The sequence below is a fragment of the Elaeis guineensis genome, chromosome 3 (assembly GCF_000442705.2).
Source record: "Elaeis guineensis isolate ETL-2024a chromosome 3, EG11, whole genome shotgun sequence".
NCBI lineage: Eukaryota > Viridiplantae > Streptophyta > Magnoliopsida > Arecales > Arecaceae > Elaeis > Elaeis guineensis.
In genome coordinates this window covers 117,627,164-117,651,538 of record NC_025995.2, presented here as the reverse complement: position 1 = coordinate 117,651,538, position 24,375 = coordinate 117,627,164, and the positions used below count along the sequence as shown (strand labels likewise).

The following is a 24,375-nucleotide window of genomic DNA, read 5'->3' as shown; positions in this document are numbered from 1 at the left end:
AAATTTTAAGAGAAGAGATAGTAAAAAAAAATTTCCCATGGAAAGTCACTTTCCACATTTCATAGAATGTGAAAACCCACAAAAGAGGAGGATTTTGGTACTTCCAATTGGAAGTGATGATATATTTTTTATTCTTAAAAAATCCTTTAAGATCCATGACTAAGATTTTATAAAATATTAATGGATAGTTAAGATAAAATACTGAATAGTAATATGATATTATATTAATATTATCCTAATATTTATATGAATATAATGTTAATATTAATATTATAATATTTATTATATTTTAATATTTATATTAATATAATATTTTTATTAATATTGATATAATATTTATATTAATATATTAATATTTATAATAATATAATATAATATTTATATCTATATTAATAAGTTTATTATATTAAAATATTAATATTATATTAATATAATATTAATATATACTAGTATTATATTTACATAATAAATTATTATGATCTAATATTATATTATAATATATTAATATTATATTTATATAAATATAAATATAATATTTATATTTATATAAAGTTTAGGAGCAAAAGGATATGATCTTATATCTATTAAGAGTATAATATATATTTTACACAGTTTTTTCAGAAAAATAAATATTCAATCAAACATAAGCTATTCTGCACCAAGTCACTTTCCTATAGTCCACCAAACATGCCAAAATACTATTCCCAAGAAATAATTTTTCAAGAAGCAACTTCTTAGAAACTTACTTTCTGGGAAAGAAAGTTCTTCCTATGAATCAAATGAGTTCAAAATAAGTTCAAAATGAATCAAATGAGAGATTAAATAAACCGTGTATGACCCCTTGGATCACACTTTATTGAAACTGCCAGTAGAGAAGAAAAAGAATAGGGAAGAATTCTGCTAGGCGGGATATGGAAGAGAGTGGGAGGTACAGTGAAATCAACATGGGACAACAAGAGTCAACACTCACACAAACATTTTGCATTAACTCTACAACGGGGAATACAATGGAGCTAACCAGCTACAATTTTTCTATTAACTTGCTTCCATTGAGAGGATCTCAAGCTCTGCCCACCATAGAGGAGAAAGTCTTGGTGTTGCTGCATCAGGTGAGATCGCCAGCACTTCCCTGAGTTTAGCAGTTATCTCCTTCATATTTGGCCTGTGCTTTGGATCTGGATGAATGCACTCTTGAATTTCCTCGCATACAATATCTAACTCCTTGTCTTTATAATTCTTCAATGTGGGATCAACCAGATGCCTAATGTTATGCTTATCATTCAAATATTCCGTAGCCTGTAAATTTAGCAAATGAGATAATTGGTAGTAAGAATATGTTAGCAATGTTCAGGAAAATAAGCCTGCATTCCTTTTACAAATCTTGACAAAAAGGATTATGGGATATGATTAGTAATTTCTAGAATTAATGGAACTTGCACACCTGCAAACAAATAACGAGAAAAGGCCACAAAAATGGGTCTACCTCATAAGTTGTTGTGCCCAAGGACGTAAAACGAGGTCTTACCCAATTCAGGAGGGAACCTTGCTCTTCAGAATATGGAAGCTTTCCAGAAATGATTTCTAACATAAGTAATCCAAAACTGTAGACGTTGGTCCCAGGATCACTGAGAGGTGATTCAGGGAGATCTGGATCGTCCCCAGATGCATTTCGTTTAGCAGCTGCTGCAGTAAATTCTTTCCACATACTGAGATCGGCAATCTGTAGAAGATTATCAGTTCATAGCCAAAAAGTATGGAAAAAAGTTGTACACAGGCACATATATTAATGTACCTTGGCAGCATAATCGTCTGTCAGAAAGATAGAATTTGATTGCAGAACAGGGAATGACACAGGTGGGTTTAGCTCATGGTACATGTACTGAAGGCAATAAGCTATGCCCATAATAATCCTCATTCTAGCACCCCAGTCAAGAGGTTCAAATACTTTGACTGCAAAGCCAGAAATTCCATCAATATGTTCTTTCCATTGTAGTCCTCTTAAAATCCTACAAATTCATCAGATCAAGAACTTGGTATTCCTACCATGAAGATGGTCAAATAGAGTCCCATTGGGAGCATATTCAAACACCATCATCCTCATAAAGGGTTCATCTTCCTTGCAGTAACCGATAAGATTGACAAAGTTTTTATGATTTACTCGTGATAAAGTGTCTATCTACACAATATGGATGAAAGAAATATGTACATTAATAGCTGATATGTGCCAACATAATTATGTTCAAAGTGCATCAAATAACAAGAGAATGACAAACCTTTCTTCTAAACCGCATTTCTGAACGCCTTGACCAATCTATGGCAGATGCAATGTTGGTAGAGATAGCAGCTATCTCAACTCCACTTGACAATGTCCCCTTAAACATAGTACAATCTGGATAAGAATTTAAAATGTTGCTGAAGTCCTCACAAGCAGCTTCCAGTTCTGATCGTTGTAATTTTGGCACCCCTGAAGACGTGCAAATCAAGTGAAATATTTAGACTATAAAAAAGCTATATGGTGAAAAACAATATTCATATTAGACTTTATTATTTGGTATATTGCACTAAAAAGCATATTTTATAGGATTTCTAATTGGTGACCAAAACTCTTGGAATGTAGGCTTTAAACCCAACTTATAATAAAAAGAGGCTTACTACAAACAGTGGTGTATCACGTACACTATGCCACATCTACTATTAGTATAGCAACAGTATTTGAATGATTAACAAATGGAAACTGAAGTGCAGACTGACTCTTTCTTCAGTATGATCTCTGGTAAATACTCGCACAACAATGTACTGCTAATGGGCCAAACAAGCCATTAAAGTCAATGGCGAGGAAGTTTTCAAATTACTTTTTGAATCTTGTAATTACCATTAAGATTATATTCTTGCAGTGCCGCTTTGTGTGCAGTGCCTTCTTTCATCAAGTACTTTTTTTTACCCTATAGGCAAGGTACAAAGCTTTATATACTCAGAAAGATTGGCAAGTCAATGAAGCCAATCAGTAATGTCATATGATGCATCAAGTTTTGTGTGCTCTTGTCCTGTCATCCATGCAAAGTATTCAAGTTGAGCTAGTATGACCAGCTCATTTTGATCAAGAACTCCAGCTTAATTGAACTTCATATTTACGAAGAAATTTCTCTCAACATAAATGATGGTTCTTCTGTGAATGCCTTCAAAAGCAACATCTTTCAGGTTAAGTGGATATTTTGGTCATCTGTGCCTTCTATTTCTTTTCTTATTTCTTCTCTTTCTCTTCTTTGTTTTAAATTTGAGAATCCATCACACTTGTTAAGAAAATGAAAATTGTGTACACCAAAAGGACATAGAAGGTCAAGGTTAGCAATGTATAAATTTTGTTGGATCTCTTGAGTTAGGGTCTTCCACAAGTCTGCTTGTTATGAATCACTACACATAGCTCACAAATTTCACTTACCTAAATGACTCAAATGACTTCTGATAAATGAATATAGCTATATCCTAAAATGAAGAACCTCTTCCAGAACCAAGACTATAGATCCTATCATTAAGAGCCATGTTAAAAGGGAAAAAATTTCTACCACTTGATGTAGTTCGTATTTGTTTGCAGCACTAAACAATTATCTGATACCAACATCATGGTATCAGGCATCATATTTATTCCACATATTATATTGTATCTATGTCACATCATCACTTGCTCCTCTCATTTTACACTTTGTCAAAGTCCAACAATTGCAGAACTATCTCTCACTTCTCGTTTTTTTTATGTTTATGTTAGAACTTGCTAGAGCTCCATGCCATTGATGATGGATTGGGCAGGCAAACATTTGGTTAGGTGCTGGAAGAGAGATGTATTTTACTTCAGGAGCACTGTTTTGTGAGCATGCGCTCCCCACAAATGAGAGGGAGCCAGTTAAACCTTTCTGGGAGAACTTTTAGGAGAAGCATTATTTTCCTTAGTAGTTGAAAAAGTGAAATATCATGATATCATCTCTCCTTCCCAAATTAAGGCTGAGCATTGTACAATGACAAGGATATTTTGTAAGGTTATTGGGCTATAGATGGCTTCACCATATGGGTGTTAGTGTCACTAAGCTCTGCCACTTTAGTGTGATAAATGGAAATGTTGTAATGCTTCCCAATTTCATTATACAATAACTGGTTAAATAATATTTAGGTCAGTGTGGACTCTCCCTAGAGCATCTAAAATTGTAGAGCAAATCATTAAATTTTTCAAAGAGTTTTCAAATAATTAACAATCCACTGTTTCCAGACCGGTCCTCTCCATGAAGTCCCGAACCTGACCGAGCTGGAGTAACCAAATGTAGCATCATCAGGTTCATGTCATGCCTACATCTCCCTGTACAATGTCTTGTTAACTGATCTTTTTATACCTCATCTGTCTCTGCAAGGATGTATAGCCATCCTTGTTGTGTGTGGGATGTCATGAATCGGTAACTACAACCTCAAACTCCGTTAATAAAAACAGATCACCATTTGCATTTATTTGTCTTCATTGTTAGGTGCTCATTGAGATGCTACCAATATTATGTATAACATAAATAAAAATCTTATGTTAATACCTGGAAATATGAATTTCTTTATAAAAACCTGGAATATATGAAGAAGTATGGGATCATTTTTTTAAAAAATTCTTTATATTTAATGCAGTGTCATGCATAAACAGTATTTTGGCCATCTCGCACATTCAATCAAAATGTTGTCTTAGAAAATGGCACCGATAAGAAAAAATCACCTGTAATGAGTGCTTTCTGCAACTGACCGGTTAGGCCAGTCTTCCAAGGACCCTTTTTTCTCCCTCCCTGTCTGCGGCACATGAAAATGCTTCCAGTAATAGTAAGAAGTAAAACAATACCTGGAAGTATGAGAATATATGCCCACTTTCCTATTCCACTTAGTGCAGTGTTGTTGTCATTTGTATTGCTTTTCTTTGGAGGTGTGCCTTTGGTATGAGGTGAAGTAGAAGCAGGCGCCGCAAGTAGGTCCTTAACACTCCCATGTTGTGGAACTGCCTGAAATGAGCCAGTTCCAATAGATGGCACATCAACAGATTCTTGAGGAACGGCACCTTCTACTGGAGCAGCAGGGAGATTGTGAGCCTCCTCAAGTAGCTTACGACGAACAGAATTTACAATGTGTGGTGCATTTTCCACAAGATATGGCTCAGTGAAACCTACAGCAGATGGAAGAATATAAATGTCAGAAATCCTATATAGCATGCTCGGTTATGGTTATGAAGGTTATCTTTACCAGTAAAAGAGGATCTTACTCACTTGATAAGTCAATGCATTGTTTCCCTCTGTGATAGTGTGCTGGAAAGCCCCTTTTGAACTTGACCCTATAACACAGGAGATATCCTTATTTGAAGCATTAAAAGAATTTTAAAATATAAATAAGAAAGACCCAGATAGTTTCATAAAAGGGCAAGATGTCAACAACAGAAAAAATAGAGGGCAAGATGACAAGAAAACAAATAAGTTTTATTTTGAATGGGATTGCGATGGATTTAGCCTCTCTCAGTTGGTGCACATCACTTTGCCAGAAGCTAAGATTTTAATATATATATATACATGTTCAGCATAGCATATTCTGAAAATACTAGTTTGATCTACAAAAAGAATAATGGCAAAAAGGAGCTGATTTGTGCATTTGTGTGAATGTGTGTATGTGCATATATATGCATGAATGCAAATATTTGATAATTTATTACAAAAGCATAAAAATAATTCCGGAAGGAATGTAAACACATAGAGAATCTTGATCAAGATATCTGCAATTCCCAACCACATAAAGCACAAACAATCAGCCTGTTATACTTTTCATGGATATAATATACAATTAAACATATAATAGATTTTTCTAAGAATTGCCACTCGTTTGTGGCATTGTTTCTTGATTGCCAAAAAGAACTGGTTTGCACACCTGCTGCTATCAATTATCAAAAGCAAACAGGAATTAACATAAAGTAAGCCTGTTTAATCTATCCATAAACCTAACACACCTTGGACCACAAATTTTCTATCTCCAGCACAGCAAAAGTATCAACGTCAACCAAGTGAAACTAAACATAGAATATATATCAAGAATACCATGTCAATCAACCATACAGATAAGTCTGGAGAGTCAAGGTCAGTTAGAGATAAGTACCGGAGAGGTAGTTAAGCAAATAGACATTATTTATCTAATATTTAATGCATATTCGATCAGCAATTTTTTTAAAATAAAGTTCTACACAAATTACTGATGAAAATTTTGATTGAAAAAAAATGATACATCTATGGCCTCAACCCACTCATTTTAATATACTATAGATTATATAGAGCTAAGCTAGATGCTTTTGAGAGAATTTGACCTGAAATGCTTCTTGACAAAAATCAACAATGACTCTCTCAAAATGAAAAATCCACATCACTGATTATGAATTACACTGTATAAAATATCTAAAAACTAAAAATCACTTGTTTTGAAGGTCTCTTGCCTATATATCAAGGGGACACGAAAGAATGGCTGTAATATAGTTAATAAGCAAAATCATACATATACAAATAAAAATTCAACCGATTGGAATGCTTCCAAATGATTGATCAAATTAAAACATGATATCATACCATTAAAATTTTTTATTTTGTATGTTTGATTCATAAAGAAAAAGTTAAAAAAACATGATTTTTGGTTTATAGCCAATCACAACATTGTAGATCATGATCAATGGTATGGATCTTCATTCTGAAAGGGTAACTATTGGTTTTTTTCATTGGAAAACATCTGGAGCTACATGCTCTTAAATGCATCCAGGTATAGAACCAGGATGTTCTACAGTGGGCTGATTGTTATGGTTTATTGGTTAAGATATCATGGGACCCAGTAAAGCATTGTTCCAATCCTTTCTAGTCCAATGAGATATTCAGCAGTTAATGACCATAAGTGACCACATGAATTGCACCATCCAAGATTCATGGGTGAATGAGGTGGGTAACCAACCTCTAATGTATAGAAAAGGAAATTATAGGATGACACATCTAGAATCTCGGTCAAATGTAAGCCAAGCATGTGGTTGACTCAAGGAGGAGATCTGATAATGGTTGTAATCACATCGATCAGGATTACTTTACAGTATATTTATTAAAGATATTTCCATTTTAACGAATTTCCTTGTAATGATGGAACTTGATCTGGAATGACAATGTGAGAGGTAGTAGAAACCCCCAATCTGCATAAAATAATAATCTTTATGATGTACAGAACATGTCAAACCTTTACATGTACAGATGCCATTACCATATAGAGAAATGAACCGTCACTTACCACCGTCCAACCTTTCTGTTTATACGGCCAATTTCAGTAGCCACATCACCAGAATGGCTTCGGTTACATTCCATCTCAGAAAGCATATTAAGCTTCTCAATCCAAAGTTTGCCATCTTGAAATTTATTATCAGAAAGCAGTCTGATCCAATATAAGAAAATATGCCACGTAAGTTCAAATTTAGAGCCAAAAAAAAAAAAAAAAAAAAATTCTAACGGTTGACTCACAGGCACTTAAGTGATAGCATTTCCCCTATCTCCACTGGAATTCTCCCGCTCAAATTATTACTCCTCAAATCCATGAGCTCCAACATGGTCAGGCCTCCAATCTCCTTAGGGATAGCTCCTGAGAAATTATTCTTATAAAGCACACTGCATACAAAAGGATAGTATTTATATATAACCCAAGAAGATAATAATGATGCTAGTGATGATAATGATATCAGCAAAATTTTTTATCTAAAAATAAACAGTACAGCAAAATGCTAGCAATTATTCCACCATTAAATATTTCCCAAAATTAGTTTGAAGAAAACAATTGAATATGATATGTTATAGATGATTTGGTTCATGTGTGATATTATAATTAAGAAAAAGATTTAAATGGTACATTGATTGATATCACAATAAACATCATATTTGCACAAAGTGCCTGCTTTATTTTTTGTGTGTGTTTGTGTTGCTGTTGTTGTTGGTGGGTGGGACGGGGGGGATAGAAGCACATGCTGTTAAATCTGCATGTATGGATGCACATAGGGAATCTGAACTTTTCCCAGGTTGGCTCATGTTAATAACTAGACCCTGTCAGCCCCATTCAGGATTGAGTATTATTAGTGTTCCAGCATGCTTTATAGATGTGAGGCCAGTTGCTGCTGTAACCTAGTTCAGTTATAAAGCATAGATTGGTGTATGATCTTGGAAGGAGATCATTTATGGAAAGAGAACTTTGAGAAGATTGATTTGAACATAATAAGGTTCAGTTTGTCAAGAAAGTACACTTCCAGGTTCAACAAGATTGCTTTCCTGAGCAACATCATGACACCTCTCCTTTCCACATAAGTTGCAAGGTGCCATTAACACCAAAGATTTGTGAGGTATATTATTGCTTATGAGGAGTTATAAGTTAAAACATCACTAGATTACTTTAAACAGCCTAATTTAAAATCTATCATATTTTCAAATGATAAATCATGCAACAAACATCTATTGAGTATAAGAAGAGAACCTTTATTGGTTTAGAACATTGGTTTAGATAATCTGAATTCTCTACAACAAGCGAACTAGCGAAGAACTTTCCAAGAACTTACTGACAATAAAAGTAGTTTGGAAGATGATAATCATGAAAGTAGCAAAAGGGACTCAATAAGAAGTCTAAAGTGTTGCCATCCATAAAGATTACCTTTTATCAAGTTATGTATTACAAGCCTACCATAACTAATGCCAACAGCTATTACTGCTATCTTTAACCGAATAGTTTCATGCTCATAGAAATTAGAAAGTGACAATACAAAAAATATAAAACCCACAGCCAATGAAATTGTTTGAGTAGGTTGGACTACAGTACAAAGCAAAGATGAATCTTACAGAGATCTCAAATGGCCAAGTTTTCCAAGATCAGGTGCCAGCATTCCACCCAAAGACATTCCTTTTAAGTCCCTATAAGTGCAAGCAGGTTAGATTTAGAATAGACAACATATATACAAATCATGGCCAACAAGCTATGTTGTGCTTTGGATCAGGGCTACGAAAATGACACTAGAGACATGTTCACGTATGAAGTTTTGATCTTTGATACCCTTTTTCATTATCATAGGTGGACAGAAGAGGATGTTCATGACATTGCAAAGACAAAAATCTTCCCCAATGACAGATTTTATAGAAGCAGTCTATATCGCATGTTGGAGGAATAAATGATGCAAATTCATACATTCCCTTGCACAGAGCCAATTAACTTGCCAAGATATGCCAAACCAGCACTACATAGAAACAATGATGATATAGTCCCAGAAAATGCAAAAGGCTTTTTTCCTTTTTCCTGCCTCTACAAACCCACATCATAATGTGCTATAGGATTATCAGCGAAATTTATATTTTTAATGTTAAACAGTAACAGAAACCAACAAACTTTGTATAATCTTCGTGATGGTATGCTTAAGAATCTGTTGACATCATTTTTCCCATTTATTGGCTGGAATCTGATCAATATATTCCTTCTCGGGCTTCCCAAAGCCCATCCATTTGTTTCTTCTCCAAGCTTTTGAGATAAAGCTAGAAGTGGAGGATGAAATGAAAACAAGTTTTAAGAGTGCTGCACTCATCCCATGCTACCACGCCTTATGGCAAAATCTTGCAAGTTAGCGGTCACAGCAGGAATAGCATATTGATCCATATGTTTGGGTGAAGGGGAAGGAGAGTGAGATAAAAGGTTGCTGAACATCAAAGATAAGTAAGACTTCCACATCTTAAATAGTAACATTGAGTATCGAAGAGGAAGCTATGGAGCGGCAACTAGAAGAAAATAGAAATACAAATGACGGGCCTCAGAAACCCGGATGGAAAATGTGGGAGAGATTTATTTAATGTAAATGACATGAGGCACGATCAAAATTTAACAAAAACCGCTCACAAACTCAACACAATTTGAGGATTCCAGCCATTTCTTTTCTTTTCTTCAAGGAAAATGGTGGCAGCTTCACCAGGATTCATTTGACAAAATGTCGAATAAAACAGAAGAAGCCAATGCAGCCAACGAGCTAAGGACAAATACCAGTCTTTCATCCTCATGTGAATGATTTTCATATCATGACAAGATAAATACAAAGTTTCTCAAAGGTTATGGACCTAAAAAAAGGACAATGGACTTACAAAATCTCTACTTTACCATCAATGCAATGAACACCTGACCAATCGCATGGGTTGTCGGCCAAAGGGTCCCAATTTTCGAGGGCGCCATAAGGATCAGCCTCCACTTTCGAGCGAAACTCCAACAAAGCCAATCCTTCAGTACAAGCATTAGGAAACAAAGATTACATCAGTGCCAACAACAGAAGCTATAGTTATAAAGAAATGAAATAAAAATTATAAACCTTCAAGATTCAGCGACAGGCATTCATCGCTATGCAGGTGAAGCATCAAGACAACCCACAAGAACTTGTACAGCTGTAGCTCGAAAAGACTCCATCTACCTCCCATCTCTCTCAATGCCGAGGGCAAAGGCGATGACGATCCCCTGGAACGTCGAAACTCAACCTAATAGCCACATTCTCCTCTGACCCGAAACCGACGAGGGAATGGCGCCAAACACCAACAACTAACTGTACTCAAAATCCTTATATCTACGTAAAAGGCTATTGGACGATCCAAGAAGCTCATTTTTAGGTGGTGAATTTCCGATTTCTGTCCCTCATCTTTTACATATAAAGGCTTAAGATTTAACTTGGTCCTTCAGGAGGAGAGGGGAAAGATTGTTTCAGAGAGAGAATTCGTAGATTTTGAGTACTGCAAGATATTTGATGAAATGCCGAAGAGAGAAGAGAGCGAGGACACGAAGAGGCGACCGTGATGGGGATTGGAGGGTTCGGGAGTGAGAGGGGAAAGAAAAGGGAAAGCAGAGCAGCAAGCGGGGATTGCCGCTTTCTTTTTCTCTTATCGGCCCTTTTTGCCGGAGTTATTGGCCGGATTTCAAAAACCTCTGCCTCCCTCCCTCCCTCCCTCCCTCCCTCTCGGTGTTCCCGTGCTTCGTTTTTGTCTGCAGCCCCAACCCCCTATCTGTTTCCCTCCTCCTTTCTTCTTCCCTTATTTTCTTGATTTTTTCCGGTCCGCTGATTTTCTTTTCTTTTTTTTAAAAAAAAAGATGATTTAGGATTTCTTTTTTGTTATGCTTATTAATTTTTTAAAATTTTATATTACTTAATTGGCCAACGCAAGGAAGCCTAACTTGCCTCGGCGGGTAACTGGCTTTTGCCGGCGGCGGGGAATGGGCTTCACGCGGGAATACGTGGAGGGGGATTTTTGGGTGGAGGTGGGAAGGCTTCGCGCAACCGTCGGGATCGGACGCGTAAAACCACTCCATCCTCTTCCTCTATTCTCAAGAGGAGAATTCGGATCCTTGACCGGGTTATCCACCCCCAACGCCCATCGTGCCAGGCGTCCCTGTAGCTTCCTCTCTCACTCTCCCAAATAGACATCATTAACACATATTTCTTACACAAGAGCGGCAAAGGAGAGCTCTAATCTCGGAATCACGCTGCTGCATGAGGTCTATCAAACCAGCACAGCACACGTCTGGGGTTCCGCCGATGGTGCTCTTGTAACATTTTTTAGATCTCAGCCCTTCATTTTGAATTTTGAAAGTGGAGAACGGTAATCTTGACGCTATCCGGTCACCTCTTACGCTACTCGGTTTATGACCTTGGGCAGCAATTAAAGTGGCGTAGCCGAAGATGGTGCAGTTACAACTTGGGTGTGTCTGGTGGGTTCCGGGTTAAACATGGGATTCAATACATGGTGGGCGACGGTGGAGGGGAGCGGCACAAGATATCACGGGGGAAGAAGAAAATGAGCGGACCGTACAGCTATCATCCTGGCCTTGTCTAGGCCACATGCGGGTCTCAACGTAAGGGATGAACCATTCTGGAGCTGAACAAATAATTGAAATCTAAAAAAATTCACTCAATTTGATCCAATAAACATCAATTTCGATCGATTGAAAAATATAAATCAGATGGAATCAAATTAAAATTTATAAAATATCAATTATTTATGATCGAATTCGACTTACAAAACTGAACCCAATAAAATTAATATTTCATAAATTTATTTTTATTTTAAGATGGCGTCATTTGAACTTCAATTCTTCGTTTAGACTTTATTACGAAGATTTAAATTTTTTTATATTAAATTAAAAAAATAAATAAATAAATTTAAATAGATTAATATTAGACTTAAAATCAACATTAAAATTCAAACCGACACAATCCATCCGAATCTGTTACCAACCGTTCATTTCGATTTCGAATGATTTATACATGATAAAAAATCATCTGTGAATTAAATTTTTTTCAATCTGGTTGGATATAATTTTTTTTGATCCAATTAAATTTGATCAAATAAATTTTTTTTTTAATTTGATTAAATCCAATCCGTCCCCGGCTTTAACCACTCCAAGAGACAGCACCGAGGAGAGTGACTGTAGCCTTGTTGGGTAACGAGGAAAAAAAAAAAAAAAAAAGAGAGAGGAGAAGAAGGAAATGGAATAAAAGAGACTCCACAAGGAGAGAGGAACCGCCATCAAATATTATGGAAAACATGGAGCTCTGTACCGTTGCTCTACAAAAATACGATAGCCTTTATTTTATGAGAGAAACCTCATCAAACAGTTATATACCATTTTTTTTTTCAAATTACTTATTATGATTAGTGGCACTCAAATGAGAAACTAAGTCTACTAAATGCGGATGTCAGTGCAATGCATCTAATTTTGCAAATGAATTAGCTTTGTCCATAAGGTTTGGCATAAATTCAAATACGGTAAATAACTGTATCAGTCAAAATTTGCTTTCAGCTTAATCAACTTTATACAAATTAAGTTGAATTGAATTTAAAGTTTTCTTGGGAAAATTAAATTTTAAAAGTTATTTTATTATTTGATCAAATTCTTAAAGTTATTATTATTACATTCAAACATATATAAATTTATAATAAATTATATCCTAAATACATTATGTAACATGCAACCATTATAAAAATATAAAAAAGGCCACTTCATAAAAAATAATAATAATAATAAAAAATCAATCAATCAGTGAGTTCCAACCATATGTGTTGGTAAAGTCTCTGGTGTGAGTGCAAGAAAATGATGCTCTGTCATTTTTTTTGGGATATGCCTTTACCATGTCAGCTCAGCTGCAGTGGCTGTCTTGCTCTAGGCAAAGCTTCCGCATTGGATTGAGCTGAAGTACATTGCTTTTTACTATTTCATGAGAAAAATTAATCAACAAATGTGATTCAATACCCACTGACGGATCTCCAGTGTCTAGATCTCCATCCCAAGAAAAGCACTCTTTGGCTGTTTTTGTTTAGAAAATCCATTGTATCTATTAGATATGGCTACCATAAACAGATCTGCTTGCATCGTCAATTTAAACCGTTGGCAATGATACATATGCAGTTTTTATATATATCATTGCCAACATTATAAATTGACGATGCAAATAGTCATGTCGATCTGTTTATGGTAGCCATATCAATACATGCAATGGATTTTCTAAACAAAAACCTCTCAGTATCCAGATAAATAATAAAAAATGATTAGTGAAAATACCTTTGCCAAGTATCACCAATCAGGTCTCTCATCTCCAATGCCCCACTTTCTTTGTTGCAGTCTCGCTCTCATGCATGACATTCTCTTAACAATTTGGGAGATACATTTCTCCCAAAAACAATTTGAAATGCAATAACAGAAAAAATAGTGACGTTTCTGGCAAAGAATAATATGGCTCAACTTGTATTTATGTTACTTGCATCACACCCAAATTTGACTAGGAACACAACGGGAACGTGCATGTGAGTCTATATTGACCACTAAGCTTCGGTGAATAAAATATGAAAAAGAAAAGAAAATTTTTATTTCAGGCATGGTTTATTTCATAATATGGCCAATATTGCAATTCTAATGGGACACAGATCTAGTAGCAAATATGAGTTTGCTTGATGTTTTTCCATAATTTATATGAGAAGCAACCCCCAATGAAATTAAGAGAGAAGAACGGAATCAATCATTCAAACATGTGAATAAATAGTCAAAAATCCTTGGTGTCCACCACCCTAGATACAGCATGGCAGAAGCAAAAGCAAAGTACAACAGGCAACAGCATATACACGAAGTTTTACACTATATTCATATGAAATTGAATTCTGATGTCCATAACTATCCACATGCGAATGAGAATAAAGAGAAGTCACTAGAATAGGAAATTTTATCTCAAAGATGAAGCAGCAAGAAAACATATAAACCACACCTCACTGGAGAAATCAAGCAAGTGCTGCATCCAGAAAGAGAGACACAAATGCCAAAATCCCAAGGTAACAAGCATATTTATCATATCTCGCAGTCTGTCTCCCAATCCCAAGCACAAAATCCACCACTTTTACAACGACTATCTCGCCTTATATGAACATTGTGGACAGACCATCTTCTCTTGTATGATTACCATTACCATATTGCCTTGTATTGACCTGCATTACCTTTGACTCTACCTACACGATATTCAAATTCCTAACCAAAGATAATAGATACACAAATAGTTACCGAGTCAAGAGAAACAACACTGAGATGATAATATTACAATAGCAGCTTGTTGAATTTCGACTAAAAAAAAAAAGAATATGAAAGTCAGCTCACATTGAACTAAATAGAAATGACGCTGACAATTTTACAAAAAACAGAAATATATTACTTTGCACATCATTTTGCAGGTATAATTAAGTGTTTCTAGGAAAGCATATACTGAGTATCTTGAAACTCTAATGCAGTTCGCTTAAATAACACCGCATGTGGAGAAATCCACCTTGTGTTGCAAAGGTCCTGCTGTAGCTGGTCTTCTCTGAATAGAAGCATTTCTTTGCTTTAATGGACAATTATGTTTCACTTCGATAATCCTGGATGGTCCACACAATGGAATCAATTATTTAAGTTAGTAACAAGTTAGCACCCCTAAGGTATGAACTAAAAACAAGCAAAAAATATTCATGCGATTGCCAGCAAAAGCCTAAAGATTTAAGAAACTGTCACCCTGGCTGCCTAGGTGGGACCCCTAACAGCTGACTAGCTACTTGTCCTAATATTTTGCATCAAGTTTGAGAGGAGATTGATTCATGAATTAGTATTTTGAATGGTACCAAGTCAGTACCACTAATTAACATAATATACTTCTCTTGGATTATAATTCCTTTTTTACCTTTCATTTTCTTATATTAATTAGCTTTCTATAAAATTTTTTGAACCACCTTGACCTCTGAGCACCTGTCTAGGCATCAGCTTAACACCTAGCTGTCTATCAGCTACCTATAGTCTATCAAACAAACCATTGTTTTTTTTTTTTCTGATAAGAACAAAACATTGTTCAATAGAACAAAATGTAGATAGGTAGAAAGAGAAGTGATGTAGCTCAAAATTATTTACCTCTGATAGATCATTCATTAGGTTCTGTCATTGATCTCTTCACAATCATTGATTTCCTTAGGCAGCTTTTCTCTTCAGTCAATGAAGTCTTTCTGCAAGACATGCTAAAATATGAGAAAAACATGAAGGACACAAGAACAAAGAACAAAAGACTCCCGCATATAATAAGCCCAAAAACTTGAGGAATTTCAATGCATTGCTCGCCCTTTCCTAACATACTATCAAAAAGCATTAGCATATCCCACTCCCAAAACATTTAGCGTGTATCAGTGCATCTCCTACAACATGATTTGTAGGTATATGGTGAATTCTTATTGCTTGTGTTACCGTGGTCTGCAGCAACTGATCCACTACAAACCACTATTGTAAAGAGTTTCCACAATTTGGAAATGCAGCAAACTTTCATAGACCAAAAGAGGATCCATATCCGTTGGAAGAAAAATATTGCATGACCAACAAGAATCTTCCACATATGCATTTGTATGGAGTCCTACAACTATGATCATATAGGAATCCCAGCCTGCATCCAGTTCACAAGGATAATGGTTAATAGGAAGAAAGTCAAACAATTCTTTGTGCTCTATCAAAATCTGCCATGTTCCCCAGAGGAATTTCCAACAGCTTGGCTGGTAGAGAACTTACAGTCACATTTTATTATAAGAAAAGCATCCAGCGCCTTCATTTTTGGCCAATCAGATGAAACAATCTCTGCTTTCCAACCAAAGATTGACAGGGTAAATTCTTTCTTTTAAGTGGCTATTAAAACCTTGATTAATTTGAGTATAACTGGATCCTTTAATTGACTTCTTATGAGAGTTCTTTCACTTCTCACTGAAACCAATGCGGTTTAACTGCTGCTTAGACTAGGCAGTACCATGTACCATGTGATGGGATGCTTGTGTGCAACTCATGTGTGGACATGATTCATGGGGAGAAATGGATTTGATCCATAGCTCCATTCTGCAGTTGTAGTGCAGTTGCCACTTTGTGTTAGAATTCATAATGCTATAATAGTCATTTGAAATACATTTGCAGGGACTTAAATTCCTTTCTTTCTGGATTTAAGGCCTGAGCTTTGAAAGTTTAGATTTTTCTAGAGGTTGCTAAGAATATCAAAAATTGGAAAAATATAAAATGATTAGGAGAAAAAGAAATATAAAATAAGAAAATTCTCAAAAGTAGAACTTTCTTTGTCAAAACTCAGGGATTTATAGAACTTCATTGCACAAACAAAAATCCAGTGACATAAAGCCATTCCTTATAACCTTTAAAAAAGAAGAAGTGATGAAAGTCACAATCTCATAATACATGCAGATGCACCTTTAATATGAGTAGTGGAATTGATATTCAGTTATATATCAGGACTGTTGTCTTCCCTTACAAAAAACTGGGAGACGGATGTCTTCTGTAAGACAAAGGGGAAAGGAGCACTGATCCACCAAAGCCCCATAGTTAAATAGTTCCACATACAGCAATTTTATCAATTCAAAATACAAGTAGAAATATTGATTTCGACCTGTCTTAGTGGCATGTGTTTTGACTTTTGACTTATCAGGGGTTCAAGACCACCAAAACACAAGTGGAAATCTGAAAGAATGTAAGTAAGTGTATACACACATTTGGTAATCCTGTGATTCTTTTTGTTTCTAGTAAATCCATCAGGTCTTCATCATTTTCTTTCTCATCAATTTCAACTTCTTTCTGCAAATTTTCCTGCATTAGGGTAAACAAATATAATAATTAAACAAATGAAGCCATGGTGAGAAAATTGGTTACTTGAACATCATAAAGGTAACCAAGAGGTAAAATGAAATTCATAGTTAAGCTTCAAGGCCTGATAGCAATATGAAACAGGCAACATAATAGCAATATGAAACTAGCAATGTGAAAACAATTTCAAACTCCGATTGGATATAAATCAAATACTGTGAACAGATGCCGTTTATATCCTTAGGCATTGTTTCCAAATTCTGGTGGACCTTGGCCACTTTAATCATAAAAAGGTAAAAACGTATTTATCAACAGAAAAGAGAGAGATGAAGGAGAAGCATCATTACACTAGGTAAAGCTTCAGCTTCTTTTTCAATACAGTCCATCAAGTCCACTCTATCAGTCTCCACACGCTCAGCAACTTCCTTAGAAAGCTCTTCTACTTCAACAGATAAATCTTCCTGCGCACAGCGATCTTCTTTCTGCATCTCCTGCTGCATTGCACCAAAATTTGCAGCAACTAAGTTATCCAATCTGAGTAGACAAAAGAATCAAAAAATACAAATAAGAGAGAAGGTACATTCTTACAACGCTAATTTCTGGGGTAAAAGTATCAGATTTCAGAAAACCAATCACCCAAGTCGGAATTTGCTCTCAAGATTGCTTGCTAAAGATCGAAGCAAACGCATCGCAACATGCAAAATTCAGATGAACAAAACCAAATAGGCATAAATGGCAAAGAACACAAAAAACCTGTGGATTGACAGTTTTAGCCAAGGACCGGCCGAGTGAGTTGCCCAAATCAAGAACGATGCTTGGCAGTCTGTTGATGTCCCAACCAAGCACTTCGCACATGGCCTTCGCGAAAGCCCGGTGCGCTTCCCTCCTCTTTGTCTTGGAGATGGAGTTTGAGTGCTGGATGAGCCCGACGCAGTTGCCGAACCTCTTCAACTTCTTGACGCCCATCGCCCCACAAACCAAGCAGCTGAAGTCTCCCTTCTCCCAGTTTTTCTCATAGTACTCCCTCAACTCCCCATCGCTCTTGAAAAGGCCCAAGAAGAACTGGAAATATCCCTCCCCGGTCTCCTCCTCGTCATCATCCATGGAATCCTCCTCGTCCTCTTCTCCGTCGTCGGAGCCATCCTTCTTGGAGAAGAAGTCCTCGCAGGCCTTCAGGCCGCTCTGCTGCGCCAGATCCGCGGCGGCTCTCGCCTGCTCCTCGGCGGAGACCGGAGGCCGGGGCTGGGAGGCGGCTGGCGGCGGGGTGAGATCAGTCCAGGTGGGCAGCGCAGCATTCTCTTCCGGCGTGGGATTGCACGGCCATTCTTTCACTTTGGCCGGGGGCTGGTCGGAGGCAGCGGCGGAGGTTTGCTGTTGTTGCTTCTTCCTTTCCCACTTCTTCTCCCACTTGGATTTCGACTTCTTTTTCTTCTTGGTTTCTTTCTTGAATGCGGCACAGCTGGCCGGCCGGAGGGTAGGGTTGGGGTGAGAGTTAGGGTTCCGATGAGGGCCACGGTGCCAGAGAGAGTGGAGGTGGAGAACTTCGTCGATGTAGAGGCCCTCGAGGGCGGGGGTCAGGCAGCCAGGATCCATGGCGCAAAGGGACGGTCGAAGGGATTGGGAAAGGGGCGAACGGTACGCTGACCGCTCCCCTCGGAGTAGGAAAAATAAGGAAGCGAAGGCCCCAGCACAGTATACGTGATTAATTTGTTCGCCTTACAAAAAGATAAACGCGATTAATTTGTCACGGATACGGCAGTTATATTAAGGCTGAGTACACTGCCATCAAAGTACGTTATCTTCAGATCTTTTTTAAATAAATATTAGAACCATGTGCATTCCCACCCGAACACTACCAGCGTGGGAGAAATTATCAATAAAAGAACCAGCATATAAACAACTGAAGTTTTTTTATTTCTTAAGTGTCTTACTACCGTTTTCCTAGCTATTATCCATTTCCACTATCACCACACCCATGCTCCTCATCCTCTTTTCTCATACTCACCGCCATCAAAGTTCTCCCATCCAATCCACCAGCACTGATTAGGTGCACTGAGTCTTCGCTCTCTGTCCTCGACTTGGTTAAAAATCATACTTCATATACCATTCAAGGTGCCAACATTGTGCCATATCCCCACAAGCAAAGTAGCAATTGGGACAGAAAGTTTGATTTCCTTTTCGCCATTCGTTCTCATCTAATACTGGTCAAGCATGAACAAAACGAACAAAAAAAAAATGCAAATAAAGAATTGCCAAGATTGAAGAATAGGTTGAGGCCAAATCTGGGGCTCCTCCATTATAACGAGATTGGTCACGATGGATCTGTACCATTTTTACTTGTTGGAGGCCATCGGGCAGGGAGATGGAGGTTAGATTTGGAGACTGAAGGTACATCCAAGAGTGAGTCTCTTCTTTTGTAAGATCGTACGGGATAGATTTCCGACCAGACACATCCTGAGAAAGAGAGGCATGGACATTCAAATGATCTGCCCCATCTGTGGGGAGGAGGAAGAGACAATAGAGCATACACTTTTTCTTTATCCATCCGCTAGATCGGTTTGATTTTTTACTAGTTTATATCATCGGATTGTCAAAGTAGAAGATCCAATTGGTGCTTTCATCGATATTCTTTTTTTTTTTTTTGGTACAATCAGTGCTTAAGAAAATCTTTCATCGATCTTCTTAAGCGGAGGGCTAAGGATGATGTGTCTAGTGAGAGTGCAATTAGGACTACTTATATAACCCAGTATATTTAGTTGGTTAGGAACAGCATTACCTTCGACCTCTATGCCCTTAGGGATCCGGGACTCCCATCCTACTCATGATGCGACTCGTCGAGTATTTATTGCTTAGGAGCTCCCTCCTCTGGAATATGTGAAGGTCAATTTTGATGGAAGCGTCAGAGATAGGAGAGGTGGAGCGGGCTTTGGCATATATGGGTCCGATTCCAAATTAGTGGTGGCAGAGAGTCAGTACTTAGCTGAGACTACGATTTTTGGGTGGAGTTCTGTGCAGCCTAGGCTGGAGTTGCCCATGCACGAACTATGCTGGGGGCAGACCATATAGGTATCGAGGGCGACTTTGCGGTTGTAGCGTCTTAGTTTCAAAGATATTTGAAAGGTGCGCCCAATAATTTTTTCTTACGGGATATATATACTTTTCTCTCTGAATGCATTGGATTCACGATGAGACATGTCTTTAGAGAGACAAATTCGGCAGCTGACTGAATGGCGGCCTATATTGCAGAGCATACTAGAGACAATTTGTGGATTTTTTTAGAGTCAACTCTGAGGTAATTTAGAGATATTTTATTTTTTAATTTTTTTAAATATATTTATATAAAATTTGTATCTAAGTGAAAAAGTCAAGTATAAGATTTGTAAGATTTTAGCAGGCCAAATATATAAATCTATAAGGACTGAAATATAATAACCAGTAAAGTACACTCAAGGGGGCAAATATTTTGTTGGGGGATACCGACCGACCCCGCTCACGACGGCTTATGATCGGACATACCCGACCGACCGACCGACCGACTGATCGGACATACTCGACCGACCGATCGACCGACGGATCGATCGATCGGACGCCACCACCGGTCGATTAACGGCCCTTTACCGACTGAGGATATGTCGGTCGGACAGGCATTTCCCACTCTCCCGACCGACTGAATCGGGAAGTCCGATGGCCGACTCTTGCAACATGCCCGGCTGATTATCAGAGGGGCCCGAATCTTCGCCCGACGCCACACAGATGGCCACCGACCTAGGGTCGGTCGACTCCTCCGATCACCGTACGGCTGCCAGAGACTGTCAGCCCTGACAGCAACATGCGGCACTGCCACCTAAGGGCATCATCCCGCCTAGGGCATTGTCAACCCTAGTGATTTGACAGCCCCACGACGATGTGACACTATCACGGCGACTCTGACAGTCTACAGTGAGTTGACAATTCCTCAATTGTCCACATCATTAATGACGGCGCCATACCACGCTCCACTATATATATCGGGGAAGGCAACAGTGCAAGGGGCCCGAAAAAACAACAGGCTTGCTCCCTCTCTCTCTCTCGATTGAGCTCTCTGTCTTCATTTCACTGTTGCCCAGTCACCTCTCTGACTTGACCGTCGGAGGGTCCCCGCCGGAACCGCTTCCGGTCAGTGTGGACTTTCTTTTTTGCAGGCGCTCATTTCCGACGATCAGGCGGCGAGGGGATTGGCCGCAACAGATTGGCACGCCAGGTAGGGGGAGCGAGCAGGCATTCTCAAGCAGTAGCTGCTAATGACAAAGACAAGAGCCCAATGATCGAAAGTCACCGGGTCGGCGAGGCACTCTTCCCGTCGGGAAGAGGCCTCTCCGCCACCCTCCGCGGTGGAACCCAGCTCTCCGCACCCCGCGGTGACCACGGAGGCGCAGATCGCCGTAATCGTACGGCAGATGACCATGCTGACGGACGCGGTCAAGAGCCTCCAACAACAACCGACGGCATGTCCGATGCCCTCCAGGAGCAGCCGCCGACGCCCGCGTCGATCTCCGTCGTCTCCGCGCGAGCGCCTGCCACAGCGCTCCCACGGAGAGGAGGAGGGGCGGCCACGACGTGATGCCCGTCAGTCCCAGCAGCTCTCTCCTTCCCTGCTAGAACGGGCAAGGAGGGAGAAGCGACCGCGAACGCCGTCCGCCTTCCTCTCGGAATCTTCCGGAGACTCCACTCCTGGGGTCTTCCAGCACCGACGGACGGACGACTATGAACGCAGGTTCGAGAAAATCGATCGTTGGCTTGCGCAGTTGCAAGTGGACGGGCAGAAGTCTTCGAACGACGTCGACTTCCAGACCGCCCAACCTCTCTCCCGACTCATTCTCGACGAACCGATCCCCAGTCGGTTCAAGATGCCGCATGTGGAGCCCTACGACGGCTCCACCGACCCAATCGACCACCTGGAGAGCTATAAAGCTCTCATGACGATTCAGGGGGCAACCGATGCTCTCTTTTGCATCGGCTTCCCCGCCACACTCCGCAAGACTGCCAGGGCCTTGTACTTCGGTCTTCGATCGGAAAGTATCCACTCCTTCGGGAGCTCGAGCACTCCTTCGTGGCTCACTTTAGTACCAGCCGGAAGCCGCCGCGAACATCGGATAGCCTTTTCTCCCTCAAACAGGGAGAAAATGAGACGTTCCGACACTTCGTGGCGCGATTCAATGCGGCCACGCTTGAGGTCCGGGACCTCAACGAAGACATGGCTATCTCAGCCATGAAACGGGGGCTGAGGGCGTCCCGATTCACCTACTCCCTGGACAAGACCCTCCCCCGTACATATGCCGAATTGCTGGAGCGTGTGTACAAGTATATGCGCGCAGACGAAGGGGCCTCCGACCGACTTTCGACCGAGTTCAAGGGCCCGAAGGAAAAACGAAGGAAGGGTCGGGACCCCGCCGAACCTAGCAAGCCCCCGACCGATGGTCGGGTCTCGCCACCACGACGGAACCAAAAGTCGCCCCGGCGGCAGACTCCAAGGCCGGCACGCCCCAGGTATGACTCTTACACTCCTCTCTCTGCTCTCCGTACGTAGATTTTGATGGAGATCGAGGGGGAAGAATACCTGCGACGGCCTCCGCCTCTGAAGGCAAAAGGCCTCGACCGACGGAAGTACTGTCGATTCCATCGGGGCCACGGCCACAATACCGAGCAATGCATCCAGCTTAAGGATGAGATCGAAGCTATCATCCGTCGAGGGTATCTCGGTAAATTTCGGAGGAACCCGCCGACTCGACCTGTGGCCGACCGACGACCCCAGCCGACTGAGGAAGCGACCACCAATCAGCCGACGGTCGGGGTCATCAATATGATTTCCAAACGACTCGGCCCAGGGACGTCTGCTGAAGGGGAGCCCATGAAGAAGCTGCGCCCGGACGAAGTGATTACTTTTACAGAAGAAGACGTTCGAGGCATCCAAACTCCCCACGACGACGCTGTTGTTGTTTCAGCAACAATAGCAAACTATGATGTAAAAAGAATTTTTGTAGATAATGGAAGTTCGACAAATATTTTGTTTTACTCGACCTTCACCCGGATGCGACTGTCTACCGACCGACTCAAGAGGATCTCTACGCCCTTGATAGGCTTTGCCGGGGACGCCGTCTCAACGGAAGGTGAAGTTACCCTGCCCGTGACGGTCGGCTCCGAACCACGACAAAGTACGGTTCATTTGACTTTTGCAGTCGTCCAAGTGCCTTCGGCCTACAACGCCATACTCGAGAGACCCGGACTTAACGCCCTCAAGGCGATCGTCTCGACCTACCATCTCCTAGTTCGGTTTCCGACAAGGAACGGAGTCGGGGAGATGCACGGAGATCGACAGCTCGCTCGTCGATGCTTTCAGATCTCCGCTCAAAACGACGAGTTAAGGGGCTCCCTGACGATCGACAAGCTAGACCAACGGGAGAAGGAAGAACGGGGCTTGCCGGCCGAACAACTCGTGTCAATCCCGATTGCGGAAGACCCCGACCGAAAGGTATGGGTCGGGTCTCAACTACCCGGCCCAGAGCGGCGACGGTTGACGGAGCTGCTGACGGCCAACGCCGACATATTTGCTTGGTCAGCAGCAAATATGTCGGGCATCCCCCCAGAGACAATAACCCACCGACTCAATATCGACCCGACGATAAGACCGGTGAGGCAGAAGAAAAGGTCCTTTGCTCCCGAGAGGCAGAGGGCCATCGACGAAGAAGTGGACAAGTTGCTCGAGGCGGGCTTCATCAGAAAAGCCACATATCCCGATTGGCTCGCCAATGTCGTCATGGTCAAAAAAGCCAACGGGAAGTAGAGGATTTGCATCGACTACACCGACCTGAATCGGGCCTGTCCAAAAGATAGCTTTCCACTTTCAAAGATCGACCAGCTGGTGGATGCGACGTCCGGATTTCGTCTGCTCAGCTTCATAGACGCCTTCGCCGGGTACAACCAGATCTGGATGGCGCCCGAAGATGAGGAGCACACTGCCTTCGTGACCCCCAAGGGCCTCTACTGTTATCGGGTGATGCCCTTCAGGCTGAAGAACGCCGGCGCCACCTACCAACGACTTGTCAATAAGGTCTTTAAAGACCAGATCGGGCGCAACATGGAGGTATACGTGGACGATATGTTGGTGAAAAGCGCACGGATTCCGGATCATGTTCG

The 24,375-nt window shown here is 40.1% G+C and overlaps 2 protein-coding genes across 9 annotated transcripts; both read right to left on the bottom strand.

Annotated features, from left to right (window-relative positions):
* Positions 1-824: 824 nt before the first annotated feature.
* LOC105040604 (protein MALE DISCOVERER 2) lies at positions 825-11,857 on the bottom strand. 4 transcript variants are annotated; one of them, XM_010917196.4, is made up of 12 exons: positions 10,397-11,853; positions 10,176-10,308; positions 8,895-8,966; positions 7,539-7,682; positions 7,312-7,452; positions 5,280-5,344; positions 4,742-5,179; positions 2,274-2,464; positions 2,044-2,176; positions 1,793-1,950; positions 1,526-1,720; positions 825-1,296 (listed from the first exon to the last, which is right to left on the bottom strand). In XM_010917196.4, the coding sequence occupies exons 1-12, from the start codon at positions 10,500-10,502 to the stop codon at positions 1,036-1,038; spliced, it is 2,037 nt and encodes a 678-aa protein (XP_010915498.1). In that variant the 5' UTR covers positions 10,503-11,853; the 3' UTR covers positions 825-1,035. The 4 variants fall into 4 exon arrangements, with proteins under 4 accessions (XP_010915498.1, XP_019704719.1, XP_073110690.1 ...); XM_019849160.3 differs by lacking the exon at positions 8,895-8,966 and having other exon boundaries at positions 10,397-11,857; XM_073254589.1 differs by lacking the exon at positions 10,397-11,853 and having other exon boundaries at positions 10,192-10,308.
* A 2,307-nt stretch (positions 11,858-14,164) lies between these two features.
* LOC105040606 (uncharacterized) lies at positions 14,165-18,916 on the bottom strand. 5 transcript variants are annotated; one of them, XM_010917197.4, is made up of 5 exons: positions 17,956-18,909; positions 17,550-17,696; positions 17,110-17,205; positions 15,493-15,584; positions 14,165-14,969 (listed from the first exon to the last, which is right to left on the bottom strand). In XM_010917197.4, exons 1-4 carry the CDS (start codon positions 18,793-18,795, stop codon positions 15,567-15,569), a joined length of 1,101 nt encoding a protein of 366 aa, XP_010915499.1. In that variant the 5' UTR covers positions 18,796-18,909; the 3' UTR covers positions 14,165-14,969; positions 15,493-15,566. The 5 variants fall into 5 exon arrangements, with proteins under 5 accessions (XP_010915499.1, XP_073110692.1, XP_073110691.1 ...); XM_073254591.1 differs by lacking the exons at positions 14,165-14,969; positions 15,493-15,584 and having other exon boundaries at positions 16,810-17,205; positions 17,550-17,693; positions 17,956-18,916; XM_073254590.1 differs by lacking the exons at positions 14,165-14,969; positions 15,493-15,584 and having other exon boundaries at positions 16,810-17,205; positions 17,956-18,912.
* Positions 18,917-24,375: the final 5,459 nt, after the last annotated feature.